Source organism: Primulina huaijiensis, chromosome 5, assembly GCF_012295235.1.
Source record: "Primulina huaijiensis isolate GDHJ02 chromosome 5, ASM1229523v2, whole genome shotgun sequence".
Taxonomy (NCBI): Eukaryota; Viridiplantae; Streptophyta; class Magnoliopsida; order Lamiales; family Gesneriaceae; genus Primulina; species Primulina huaijiensis.
In genome coordinates, this window is record NC_133310.1 from 22,291,844 (window position 1) to 22,304,704 (window position 12,861).

General features: G+C 35.1%; 3 protein-coding genes across 4 annotated transcripts; 2 read left to right on the top strand and 1 right to left on the bottom strand.

Moving 5' to 3' along the window:
* Positions 1–1,174: 1,174 nt before the first annotated feature.
* Positions 1,175–5,223, top strand: LOC140977231 (soluble inorganic pyrophosphatase 4). Its single transcript, XM_073441885.1, has 9 exons — positions 1,175–1,376; positions 2,236–2,377; positions 2,457–2,485; positions 3,234–3,299; positions 3,377–3,484; positions 4,185–4,250; positions 4,329–4,449; positions 4,604–4,685; positions 4,837–5,223. The coding sequence occupies exons 2-9, from the start codon at positions 2,245–2,247 to the stop codon at positions 4,877–4,879; spliced, it is 648 nt and encodes a 215-aa protein (XP_073297986.1). The 5' UTR covers positions 1,175–1,376; positions 2,236–2,244; the 3' UTR covers positions 4,880–5,223.
* A 1,369-nt stretch (positions 5,224–6,592) lies between these two features.
* LOC140977233 (uncharacterized) lies at positions 6,593–8,665 on the bottom strand. Of its 2 annotated transcripts, XM_073441892.1 has the most exons (4): positions 8,384–8,665; positions 7,612–8,127; positions 7,413–7,514; positions 6,593–7,329 (listed from the first exon to the last, which is right to left on the bottom strand). In XM_073441892.1, the coding sequence occupies exons 2-4, from the start codon at positions 8,119–8,121 to the stop codon at positions 7,147–7,149; spliced, it is 795 nt and encodes a 264-aa protein (XP_073297993.1). In that variant the 5' UTR covers positions 8,122–8,127; positions 8,384–8,665; the 3' UTR covers positions 6,593–7,146. The 2 variants fall into 2 exon arrangements, with proteins under 2 accessions (XP_073297993.1, XP_073297992.1); XM_073441891.1 differs by having other exon boundaries at positions 7,612–8,649.
* Positions 8,666–10,080: 1,415 nt separating this feature from the next.
* LOC140977234 (protein SLOW GREEN 1, chloroplastic-like) lies at positions 10,081–11,563 on the top strand. The gene has a single exon (XM_073441893.1). The coding sequence runs from the start codon at positions 10,213–10,215 to the stop codon at positions 11,269–11,271; it is 1,059 nt and encodes a 352-aa protein (XP_073297994.1). The 5' UTR covers positions 10,081–10,212; the 3' UTR covers positions 11,272–11,563.
* The last annotated feature ends 1,298 nt before the right edge of the window (positions 11,564–12,861 follow it).

Sequence of the window (12,861 nt, forward strand, 5' to 3'; positions counted from 1 at the left end):
TTATAGAATACATCTTTATGATAATATTTAAAATTTAAATATATTCATTACATAATAAAAATAATTTTTAGTGATTATTCAAACGCCCATACTTTACTAATTTTAATAATTAATCGCATAACCTAACAATTCGTGTATCACATGTGTGAGACACTAACTTTTATGTATAAATAAGGTTAGGACGGGTTATTAATCACTTTAACTCACATAAAAAATAAGATTTTTTTTTAATCATTGTAAATAAAAATATATCACCACGTCAAAATTAGTTTTTTTTTAAAAATAATTCGGGTTATTAATATATAGGCCAGACCGACTAAAATATTCTCGATGGGCTTTTTTGAAATTGGGTCATGAAGATCCACAAAAATTATTGTGATGTCCCTCCAAAAGCCCAAACCAGTCCATCACTGTCGTCAACAAAGAAGAAACGAATTGACACGAAAGTCAAAATAGAAATATTTATAATTATGCAAAACATTAAATAATAATTTGTATTAATTAATTGATAATTTAATAATTTAAATATTTTTTTTATTAAGAGAACAAATAATTAATAACATAAAAATCATTGTGTTTTTAATTTATCTAAATTATTAATTTAGAAAACCGACCCAATAGAGACCGATAATTTTTTTAAGAGATGTTTTTAATTTATAAATGTTTTGCAGTACACGTAAAATAATATTTTGTTATTATAATATTTAAATTATATAAAATTAATTTGATTTGAAAGAAAGAAAATTAATATGGACTAGTTACTATGCACACGCGATGCGTGTTTACAATCTTTTTTATTATTATCGATGGACTAAAGTGAAATTTGACAAATTATGGAAAGACTAAATTGATATTTAAATTATTAAAATAAAAATAAATAAAAATAAAAGTACGTGTTAAAATTTAAAAATATATATATAAAAAAATAAATTTAAAAAAAAATTGATATCCTCCCCGTACGATTGTTAACAATTGAACTCAAATGTAAAATCTGATACGAGATATTATTCCGCAATCACTTCTTCCGAACAGGTCCCTCAGCAGAAACTAGCCAATAAAAATCCACCACGTGCCTGGGCCCACACATCAGGCTCCACACTCCCACAAGAGAATCTTTTCAGATTCCACGAATTTATGCGTGAGAGAGACTTTTCTCGTCCAAAATTTCCCACTTTCCTTCTTTAAATGGCAAAGCACCACAGACAGCGGGAACGCGTAATGCACCGGCTTCTGCAACCGTCCTTTACTCAACTGCTTTCTCTCTCTAGGGTTTCCATCTCTTTTCCTCCATAAATATCTGCACTCTCACCTCATCCTCTAGCTGCTTTCTATTTTGTTCTCTTTCGCTGCTGCTCACCATCCTCTTGTAGTTTCAGGTATGGCTTATATTTGGATCTATGTATATCATTTTTTGTGTTTTCGGTGGATTTAGGATTGCGTGTGTGATGATTTATGTTCGAGTTCTATGCTTGTACATTTGTATATCTTTTCCAATCCATTTCAACCGTTTTTTTTTCTGTTTTGTTTTTTTTACTAATTTTGTGCTATCAGAATATGCACATTTTTGTAAGTGTTTTTGGAAGCTTTGATAATGTTTTCTGGAGCCATTTTTGGTTTTTTTTTGCGTATTTTGGTTTGTTAGACTTGTTTATGGACTTCTTTGGAACGAGAACGTACTGCCGGCATAAAAATTATTTGGCATGCATGAAGTTGAGCGCTCTTTCTCTCTCTTGTTGATAATGATACCGGAGATTCGAGGCTACTAGCTGATTCTGTTCACAGTTTGGCCCTGTTTTGAGTTTTTCCTCTTTTACCTCGATTCTTTGTAGTTTGCGGTTATGCTCTATTCTTGAGGTATTGATAAAAGTAATATGAAACCAATGGGATATTTTTTAAATGTGCGAGTATTCACTCAAAATGTTTTGGTTCTTGTCCAGGTTTCTTTACTGTTGAAGTTCATGTTTGTTTTTAAATTTTACGCTTGATGGCTTCTTTTCCGATTTACCCAGTCCAATGGCTAGTGGTTGATGAATTATTTACGTTTCATTTTTATTTCGTTCCTCAAACAGCATTATATATATTATGCCTGAGTCCCTGTGGAAACAATAGTTTTGTTTCATGAATTTTGGAACTGCTAATGTTTCTTGATTTGCTTTTGCTTTTGCTTTTTCCCATATATATTGTCGCCACCTGATGGTTTGGTAAGGAACTTATCTTTAACAATGTTATTTGCAGCTTGCTGCTATGGCTTCACCTATTGAGAAGTCAATCAAATCTGATGCTAAAAAATCATCACATCCACCCCTTAACGAAAGAATACTGTCTTCAATGTCTAGGAAAGCTGTTGCTGCTCATCCTTGGCATGATCTAGAGATAGGTATGTAACCTTAATGTCTATCGTCACACAAAGAAGATGAAGTTAAATAAATTTGATCCTTTCTTTTTTTCTTATGCAGGACCTGGAGCACCAATTGTTTTCAATTGCGTATGGCCATTGAACTGATTTTTTTCCCTGCATTTTCTTACTTAGCCTAATAATTTAGAGCGTAAATCATGTGAAACAGAGTTGCTCCTTTTTTGTTGATTTTTATGCAAATTGAATATTCAAGTTTAAAAAGTGTCCTTCACACTGCACTTCTACCCTCAAACTTACGTGAACTTCACATATGTGCAAGAAAACTGTGAGATTTTAGCATGCTGTAGCTGTGATTTGAAAATCACAGCCTACAGTGTATTTCAACTCTGTTTATGTTCATCTTTTACATCTATGCTGCATTAGATGCCCAATGGTCAACATACGGCTTTCCATTTTTCACCCTAGGTTTGTATGTACTCTTTTGCCTCCTGCATGACGTACTTGATTGATTTTAATATTGAAGTATTAAGTTTTAGAGTTGTTTCGAATTTCATGTATTTTGATTAAAATCACGCGGAATCAGCATTCACCGGATATATTTTTGTGAAGTTCATATATATTGTTATTGGAATCAGCATATACTTGGATAAATTGGATATGAATTTATTTTAACCGTTTTTAAGTTTCAGTAGTAATGCAATGTTATTGAGATTGACTCATAACATGTGGACCAGTCATTCTATGTGTTTATTCCGTATTGTATCAATACTCTGTACTCGAAGCAGCTAAGCTTTATGTTGGCAATTGAACTTTTTACTGTTCTGGTTATGCTGGAAAATCTTGATACATATGAAACAACCATGCTTAATCCATGTAGGTGGTTGAGATAGGCAAGGGTAGTAAAGTGAAGTATGAACTTGACAAGAACACAGGTCTAATCAAGGTACTAGGCCAATCTGCACGTACCTCTATTTATGTTGGGTTATTGTTGTATATGTTAAGATTCATTGGCATCTGCAGGTTGATCGTGTTCTTTACTCGTCAGTTGTGTACCCCCATAACTATGGCTTTATACCCCGCACTCTTTGTGAAGACAATGACCCAATAGATGTATTGGTCATAATGCAGGTGGGCAGTTCTCTCCCGAACCTTCAGATACTCTCTAAACATGTGTGGATTTTTAGTAATTTTCCAGGAAATATGGGACTTTGTTGCTTAAAAGATTCGCTGCCACGAAAGTTGAGTGCTTGTTTGTAAAACACTTGCTTGTAAAACAAGTTACATGATTTGGCTGCTTGTTATCACATTCAACTTGGACACACATGTATGTGCTGTTGTCGTATGTATCAGTAGCAAGCACAATTGTCATATGATTGTCGTTATGAATAGACTTTATCTTGCAATGATTTGCACATGCAGCTCCTCAAATTCAATAGGTTAGACCTTTAAACACTAAGAATGCAGCGGTACGTTTTAAGAAAATGATGCACACAACGCACTTTCATGTTCTTTCAAGGCTTACATACGAAAGAATGTAAATCATTCCCCTCCAAGCTTCTCAAGGTAGAAATGAAGATTAAGACATATGTTATGTGAAATGGGATTGCACAGGTGTATTTAAAAATTTCTCACTGGTTAATGTACATCTTCTGAGTTGTGCATTCAGCTTTTATATCTTTGAATTTTCAACAATGAAAATAATAATTCAGCTTTTATATCTTCGAATCTTCAACAATGAAAATAATATATGAAAGATATAATTTCTAATTCCACTTTAAAAGCTATATTGATCTTTAGTCTTTTAATTGTTTCTGCAAACATAAAACAGGAACCAGTTCTTCCAGGGTGCTTTCTCAGGGCTAAAGCAATAGGTCTTATGCCCATGATTGATCAGGTATAGTACTTACCAAATTTTTTACAATAATCATACTAGTATCTTGAAACAAAAAGAATCACATTGCTATGGGAACAGGGAGAGAAAGATGATAAGATAATTGCTGTCTGTGCTGATGATCCTGAATATCGGCATTATACAGACATCAAAGAACTTCCACCGCATCGCTTGGCTGAGATCCGCCGTTTTTTTGAGGATTGTATCCTTCTTGATAATCAATTTATGTTGCAGATTTTTCTGTTGACCAAATGGTTTCTGGTTTTTCACTGGAATGTGTGTGTGACTGCAAGATGTGTTCTTTATATTTAATAATGGATCTTATGCATTTTCTTGTTACCTTAACTATCAATTAGACAAGAAAAACGAGAACAAAGATGTCGCAGTCGATGAATTTCTTCCAGCCTCGAAAGCTTATGAAGCTATCCAGGGTTCCATGTAAGTGATTGCATATATGTATCTATACAGAACATCACAACACCTGTGCTAAACCCCAATGATTTCTTTAGTTTCGCTGCGATATTTATTTTTCATTCAAGGTCATGTATGTGGTAAATGACTTAACTCCCTCGTAACTTTTCTCCTCCAGGGACCTATACGCAGATTATATCGTGGAGAGCCTACGAAGGTAATTTATTTACCACTTCGAAGGGAAGATTTGTGGATCGTTGTATCAAAAATTGATTATTTCAGTGTCTTTCTTTGGTTTGAAAAATCCGTACAAGGCTATTTCTTTTGGCGGTATGATATTATATGATGGCGAAAACTGATCGTTTGATAGATTGTTATAGTAAAGTTCTCCATGAAGAACTTTTTAGTTATTTGCTTTGTAAAATGCGGATGCCTGACAAATCTTTTTTCCCCCAAATTATGCGATCGCCTGACCATTTTTATTCCTTTGGTCGAATATTTGAATTGACATTTTAGTGAGTCCTGATATCTTCTTTTATTTGGTAATAAAATTAACTATTTCGTATATTCATTTGAACAACGGAGTTGTATTAAAGAATGTCATTTGGGCATTTGCACAGAAAATGTCATAAATTAATGTGTGTACGCATTTTGTGAACCAGTGTATTCCAAACTACAAAATAATATACTACACATGCAATGTGTGCTCGTGGTGCTCTAGTTTCTATTATATGTTTGTATCTATTATTATTATTATTATTATTATTATTATTATTAAAGTAAGAGGGTCACATGCTATCTTTTGATATTTTTAAGTGAACGTCAGCAATCGGCCCTTTGATTTTTAAAAGACAAATGGAGCAATTAAGGTCATTAAAGTAATTTTTAGGCCTTAAGATTACTTCCCATGTTGATTTCTATTGGTTTATCTTTCACCACTTATCATTTCCCACGTAACGGATGCAGTTCTCATCATGACAATTATCTTCTATTCTTCTTATAAATATTGGACAATGCATGAGGATATTAACATTTGAAGCGAGCCATCATTTATACTCTATTGAAAAATATATGTTTTTCCACGATATATTAGTGGATGTATGAAAATTTGTGTAGATTACATATAAAGTATTCGTAAGATATTTATGTACACATAACGATACACACTAATAAGAATTATTTCTACCAATATGGTAATAGATTATTCCAAAAACTATTATTGATTTATAATCAAGAATCAAAAACAGGTTTTGATGCTTGAATTGCATTGGTCAGAACTTGGCTTGCTCTCTAAATCGATGAAGGAGCATTTTCAAATCATTAAACACAAATTGGGTTGAGTCCTCGTGGTCTCTCATTTTAATTTGTTCGAGTATATTTTTGGAGAATGTATAAACAAGCGGAAGAAAAATTAACTTTTAACATTATTATTTTCATCACAATTATCATTACATCTAATTAATAAATGAGTGTATTTGAAAAACACCAACATAAATACAGCAAATCAATTAAATGGATTTGAAATTCATGTCTTCGAATATCTCAACTTAAACACACCCTAAATTTAATTTGTTTTTAATTGTTTATTTTGATAATGATTATTTCAAATAAATAATTGGATATGAAGATACTAGGGTCATGTACTACAAAAAAAATTTCTAATTAGCGACATATTTTTCTAATTAGCGACAGAAAATCCGTCTCTAAAACCGTCGCTAACTGTCCGAAAAGTCACCATCGTCTTCAAATTAACGACGGTTTTTGATATATTTCGTCGCTAATTTTTTTAATTTAGTTTTATAATTCAATAAAAAAATTTATAATTATTTGTACGTATTTTTAAATAATCTCCTCAACTCATCTAAATTAATGAATTTCAAATTTGTAAATAATATATGAAACGATTAAACCTTGCGATAAAATAAGCGAACAACAAAATTAAATAATGTCATGAAACTGAAAAAACAAATCGTTCATAAGTCTCAATAAATACAGGCGTAGATAAAATAAAAAAAAATTAAGGAGACTGAGTTCCATCATTGTCGTATGCATCGTTGTTTTCGCCATCACTGTCATCCTGACCAAAGTCTTGTGATGGTGGAATGTACTCAGGCGAGTACCTCAGTACCTTGCCTGAACGTCGATAATGTGATGATCCAGCTGCGTATGGGTCATCAAAATGTGATGACCCTGGTAAAGCGCGTCCTCTGCTAGATGAGCCACGACCATACAAAAATCGTCGGGATGTATGTGGCTGTGGCTGTGGCTGAGGTAATCCAGCGATGAGTCGACGGACCTGGTCCTCCAGGCTCGTCATCCTATCATTTAACGACGCATTCTCTTCCTGGGTCGCCTCCAAAGTGGTATGCGTCGCCTGCAGATTGATACGGAGATGCTCATTAATGCTTTTTTGTGCCTCCCACTCTGATCGCATCCTCTCTGTATCCTGCGACCCTCTGCTGGAACTGCTCGAACCTCCATTTGGACGTCAAGCAATCTCATCCTGATAGATCGTGGAGGCCATGGAACCACAGCCATACATTCGTCTCTTTTTTGGTCCACCGACGACCATGCTAAACATGCTGTTCACCTCTCCCGAAGTAGGCGGACTAGGAGTTGTCCCATCGTCGAGAGGTGTCAAAGACTCGTTCATGTAAGCCTGCATGGCTTGCTGTTTAAAAAAAAAATTATATAGAAACAATATTTTCCAACACATTTTAAAATGATATAATTATAATTAAACATAATACTTACATCAACTAGTTGTGAACGCTCGTCGACAAACGATCCGTCGACGTGTCGATGTGTGTGAACATATAACTCCCAGGACGTCGGATCTCTATGATGTTGTTCTCGCTGCAATATTAATTCGATTGTATGTAATTAAAGACGTTAAAATCATATATTTTAATAATAATCACAATGTTTAATAATGAAATATTAACATACTTACCAATTTCTGGCAATGTCCGTTGTAAGTCTTTGAGCCGGCAATGTGCTTTGTAGTCTCAGTCCTAGTTCTTGCTGGCTCGCTATTCCTGTTATCCTTGTTTTTGACTGCCCTAGCCAGCCACATCTCGTTAACATTTTCTTCAATAGTATCAAAAAAATCCGGAAATGTAGTTTGAGCAATTCGTGGTGCAACACGATACGAAGATGACGAAGGAGCATCCATATTAAGATTAGGATAGAACGGCTGAATGTATTCCTCTCCGTGAAAAAACCAATTGTAGTAATTTGGTACAAATCCATAACGACCGAGATGTATCTTAACGGTATCTTCATCTAAATATATTTTGTTCTGACATTTTTTTTGATTGCAAGGACAACGTATATTTCCATTTAATAAACACTCAGGATGACCAAGTGCAAATGTTACAAACGACTCTACGCCAACACAATATTCATTCGTTAGAAATCCATTCTCCAACCGACGATACATCCAATTTCTATCGTTGTCCATTTTATCCTACAAAAGAATAAATAAGACGTATTTTACTGAATCACTATCAATTACTCTTTAATTAAAAAAATTAATATATGAACTCCTTAGTTCTCATTCAACAACATAAGTAGGCAGATTTAATAATTTTAATGTTGACAATTAATTGAACATATAAATTATATAATATTTTAATAACAAACATGTAATATATATTATTTAATTTCTAAATAACATGCAATAAAAACAAATTAAACTATGTATAAATCTATAACAAACTTACAATCTGACAATAGAAGAAGCCGGAGCACTGTGCACGCGCAAAAAAATCAACTGGAAAACGACCTGCACTACAAGCTAACAAAATTCATGATCTTAACAAACACTGAGAAATTTACCAAGAATTGAAGCTATAAAACTTACCTCAAATCGAAACTAAAATCGCCTAAAAGAGAAAAAAATTAGCACAGATGGGAAGCGGTACGGAGAAAATGGACCGAGCATGCCCATATTTATAGACAATTTGCGACGGTTTTTGAGAATAGCGACGGTTTTAAAACTGATCGGCGATCGGCGACGGTTTATAATATAACCGTCGCTAATTACCGTCACAATTTTTTAAATGACGACGGTTTAAACAAAAACCGTCCCAAAATTTAGCGATTCCATAGTTACTTCATTACCTTTTCACTCTGCTAGTAAAAGTTTCGTTTTAAGCCATTGATTAGTTCGTGGAGTCCAATCGATCTGTGTTCTACGTTGTTCTTAATGCAAAAAGAGAGTCCGTTGATACCAGTCAGAGTACATTTGAATTGGATCTAATCAAATTTTGAATAGTTGAAATAAAAAAAATTTGTGAGATATTTATTCATCAATCGTAACATAAATAGATATCATCATCGGCAACAATTCAATATAAAGGCCAGATACATTTAGCAAAAAGCGTCCGAAAAATTCGCAAGGCTTCCTCGTGTTCTGGTTTTTTGGGTCGGGTACCCAAAAATGGGGTAGCATTTTTACCATCTGAACCCAAAAAATCATTACCCGATCTTCGGGTACCAGGTGCCCGAAATTTCAGGCCAGATTCTGCACAATATTCTGTAAGACCAAAACTTTTACAGTTTTACCTACATTAATGGATATATAGGGAAATTAATTAAACAAAAAAAAAACCGGAATAAAAACAAGAAGAAAAACCTGTGAATCTTCATACATTGCAACCAACAAAACAATAACACATTATATCGAGAGAGCGCGATAGCTGGGCACTGAGAAATAGATTAAAACCAGACGATGGTTTGAGTCGGTCTTCTTTCCTCTGCTTCAGTGCTTCGGCCTTCTAGTTTCTTCGAGTTTGAGTGGATGGACTCAGAGATGAAAGTAGAGCGATGGCCGGGGAGTCGCGGAGATTGAAGATTGAACTTGGAAGATCAATTTTCAACCCTAACCCAGAAATTGAAAGATGAGGGGTTTAATTAGCCAATACATGAGTAAACCAAGTCAAATAGTAGTATTTAAGTATATAATTATGGTCGGATACGGCCGTACGGTAGGGATGGGCTCATGTAGTTTGGTCCTAACCCGAACCCGCGCAAAAAATTTCGGGTGGTTCAAGTATCTAATCGTGTTCGGGTTTTATCTATCGGTCGGGTTTCAAGGAGTAAATGAAAATAAGATAACCCGACAAGGTACCCAATTACAAATTAAAAATATTGGTCTTAATATTAAATTTACTCATTAACGACTTATTCTTAACTTTGACGTAGCATTCGTCATTTTTTTATTGTTTTTATTTCTTTTGAAGTATGTTTATAAATTAATATTAAATATTTGTAATAGTCGATAAATTTGTAATTGTTTTAGCCCAAACAAGGTGGGCTAATTGAATCGAAACAATTTGGGCATCTTGGGTCTTTTGGTATCCAAACAAGGTGGGCTAATGAACCGAATGAATCGGGCATCCTAAATAGCACTTTCTAACACATTATGCGACTTTAGTTTGAACTTGGCGGTAATTGAGGGAAGGTAACCGGAATGTCATGCTCCCCCTGTTGCCTTCATTTTTCATTCCAAAACCCTCGGATAGGGTTCTGAACTTGCTAACCTGTTGCTATGGCCATGGCCACTCTGAATCTCACCACTTCTAAAGCTCCCAACATTCACCATCGGCTCAATCCCCTCCGTTCATCTTTCTCCCGGTCTTTCCTCTCCCTTTCCTTCACAATCCCCCCTCCAACTTTTCCTCGCTTGGTTCATTCCACCACTAAAGCCTCTTTTCAACCCTCAAACCCTGAAATTAACCCCCAAAAACCCACTCCCATATTTCCATTTATTTCAGATTTGCCTCCACTCAAGGCCACCCTCATCGCCGCTATCGCCGCCGCCGCTCTTTTCGGTTCTCAGTTTTATTTTGCGTTGAAACCGGCTTCTACTGCTCGAGTTTTGCCCCAAATCACTTTAGAGTCCACAGAAAAAGATGTGGTTGTGAATGAAGAAAGAGAAAATTTTCTTGAGGAAAAATTGATCTCCAATCCCTCCGATATTGATGGGCTCAAGGATCTACTGGAAATCAAGATAAGGAGCAAAAAGGTTTCAGAAGCTGTTGGGATTCTCGAAAAGTTGATACAACTGGAGCCTGAGGATATGGAGTGGCCTACATTGAAAGCTCATATCTATGCTTGTAGTGGGGAGACTGAATTGGCGAAAAATGGATTCTTAGAGGTATTGAATAAGGACCCTTTACGCGTGGAAGCTTATCACGGGCTGGTCACCGTGGCATCGCGGGAGGAGTCGGGAGAGGACTTGGAGAATATTAATGAGAGAGTTGAAGAGGCAATGAAGGTGTGTGAAAAGGAGAATAAAATGAGTGATATGAGGGATTTTAAGATGTTGCTCGCGCAGATTCGGCTTCTTGAAGGGCGATATGACACTGCATTGAAGGTTTACCAGGAGTTAGTGGAGGAGGAGCCGAAGGATTTTCGGCCGTACTTATGTCAAGGAATAATCTTTACACTGTTGGGAAACAGCAATGAGGCGGAGAAGAATTTCGAGGAGTACAGAAGATTGGTTCCTCAAGGGCACCCTTATGCTAGTTATTTCGATGATAATGTGACTGCCACCAAGATTTTTGCTCAGAAGATGGAGGAGGAGGGAGCAATTACAAAGAGTTGAGAATGTAGCAGTACAACAGTTGCTTGTGGAGGTATTCTTGATTTAGTGGTCTTGGTACTGTGAGGTTTTGTGTCTTTTTTTACTGACGCTAGTAACTTTTATGGTCTTCTGCTTTTTTTTAGTTTTAGTTTGATAGGACTTTGGATTGTATATATCTATAGTATGATCCTGCGAGTGACAGGTAGGAATTGGTTTTGTGGCTAAAAGGATTATCTGCCGTTTTGAAGTTGAAGGTTCCTTACACAATGCCAGTTAAATGGATGATCTTTTAATGAAGGAAACACTAGTGGCATGCATGGTATGTTTTGAGAAATCGTGGATATCTTATAAATTATGATCAAGAATAGAATTTTGAATTTAACTTATTTGTCAATCATGATCAAGAAAACGAGCAGTTGCGTTTCAGATTATACTCTCAGATTCAAGAACTTGTGTGCAGAAATTGTATATATGAATCAAGAAAGAACACAGGAGATTTTTTAGGTGGTTCGGCAGATTGAATATCTACGTCCGCCGGAGTCACCACTAGACCAATAGTTTACAAGTTACAATCAATCAAGACTCAAATCAGAACTCTAGAAAAATTTCACTCTTGTTTCTCTTCTTTTTTTCACAAGTAGGAACACTCTAGATTATCTCTCTTTTGATAACTAAGCTCTCGATTCTCATTTCTGGAAAGTTACTCTTCTAAATGATCATTCTTCCTTTTATACTTGATCCGCATGGAGTCATCTAGAAGCTTTGGTCTGCGTTGTTGATTCATCAACTGCTTCCAACTCCAGCCCAGTTGAAAGTGAACAACCAGTTAATTTGCTTCCCTTAATGTAACTGTCAAAATTGTTTTGTTTGAATCCGAGACACTTGCTTTCACTGTAAGGTCTGACTTGATTTGGTGCCAAATGAATATGTTGATAATTCAAAGTTACGTGCATTGGGTATATCACTTACCGTTAAATGATGTGGGATAGTGTGATTAGCATGATATGGCAGTAGTCATTTCATCTGGCGTAAATCACTTATGTAGCAAAGAAAAGACATTTGCTGACTATCGTTGTATAGATTGAGATATCTAACTATTGATGCGTGAGCAGTTTATTCAACCACGTTATCTGCCAACATCTCAGAGTATTTTCTGAAGTTGTGGATGGTTAAACTGATTTGCACCATAGCATGTCATTGAAAAATGTTTCTTGTTCTTAGATTTTGGGTAGATCAGTCACCCTGGTTTGGTGATTTATCATTTTTCCATTATCAGAATACTTGCTATTTCTCATGGTATATTTTGTTTTGGATATTCGAAGTAGTTGTTTGGTTATTGTGGCTTTATGATACATCAATCTAATATGAGTGGATTAAATAAACATGTATTAAGTGACAACTTTTTCGTTTAATTCAACAATGATACTGATGGTAGATTTTGGTGATGAGATGCTACAACCGGGTATTACCCCGATTGTATATACGGTATTCATCTCCAAACACGGCAGTTCCATATTTGACCTCACATATAAACTAAAATGATATCAAAGTTGTTAGTTGTCCCACATCGGTTAGATAAAATCCTTGAGAGTTGTATATATGGACTTGGAC

What these genes read in the sequence shown, in the direction of transcription:
- LOC140977233 (XM_073441892.1), bottom strand. Translation starts at nt 8,121, where the DNA reads ATGGACAACGATAGAAATTGGATGTATCGTCGGTTGGAGAATGGATTT. An exon ending in ACGGACATTGCCAGAAATTG is followed by an intron (nt 7,515 to 7,611) that starts GTAAGTATGTTA and finishes TTAATATTGCAG; the next exon opens with CGAGAACAACATCATAGAGA. An exon ending in AGCGTTCACAACTAGTTGAT is followed by an intron (nt 7,330 to 7,412) that starts GTAAGTATTATG and finishes TTTTTTAAACAG; the next exon opens with CAAGCCATGCAGGCTTACAT.
- LOC140977231 (XM_073441885.1), top strand. Translation starts at nt 2,245, where the DNA reads ATGGCTTCACCTATTGAGAAGTCAATCAAATCTGATGCTAAAAAATCA. An exon ending in TTGGCATGATCTAGAGATAG is followed by an intron (nt 2,378 to 2,456) that starts GTATGTAACCTT and finishes TTTCTTATGCAG; the next exon opens with GACCTGGAGCACCAATTGTT. An exon ending in CCGCCGTTTTTTTGAGGATT is followed by an intron (nt 4,450 to 4,603) that starts GTATCCTTCTTG and finishes ACTATCAATTAG; the next exon opens with ACAAGAAAAACGAGAACAAA.
- LOC140977234 (XM_073441893.1), top strand. Translation starts at nt 10,213, where the DNA reads ATGGCCATGGCCACTCTGAATCTCACCACTTCTAAAGCTCCCAACATT.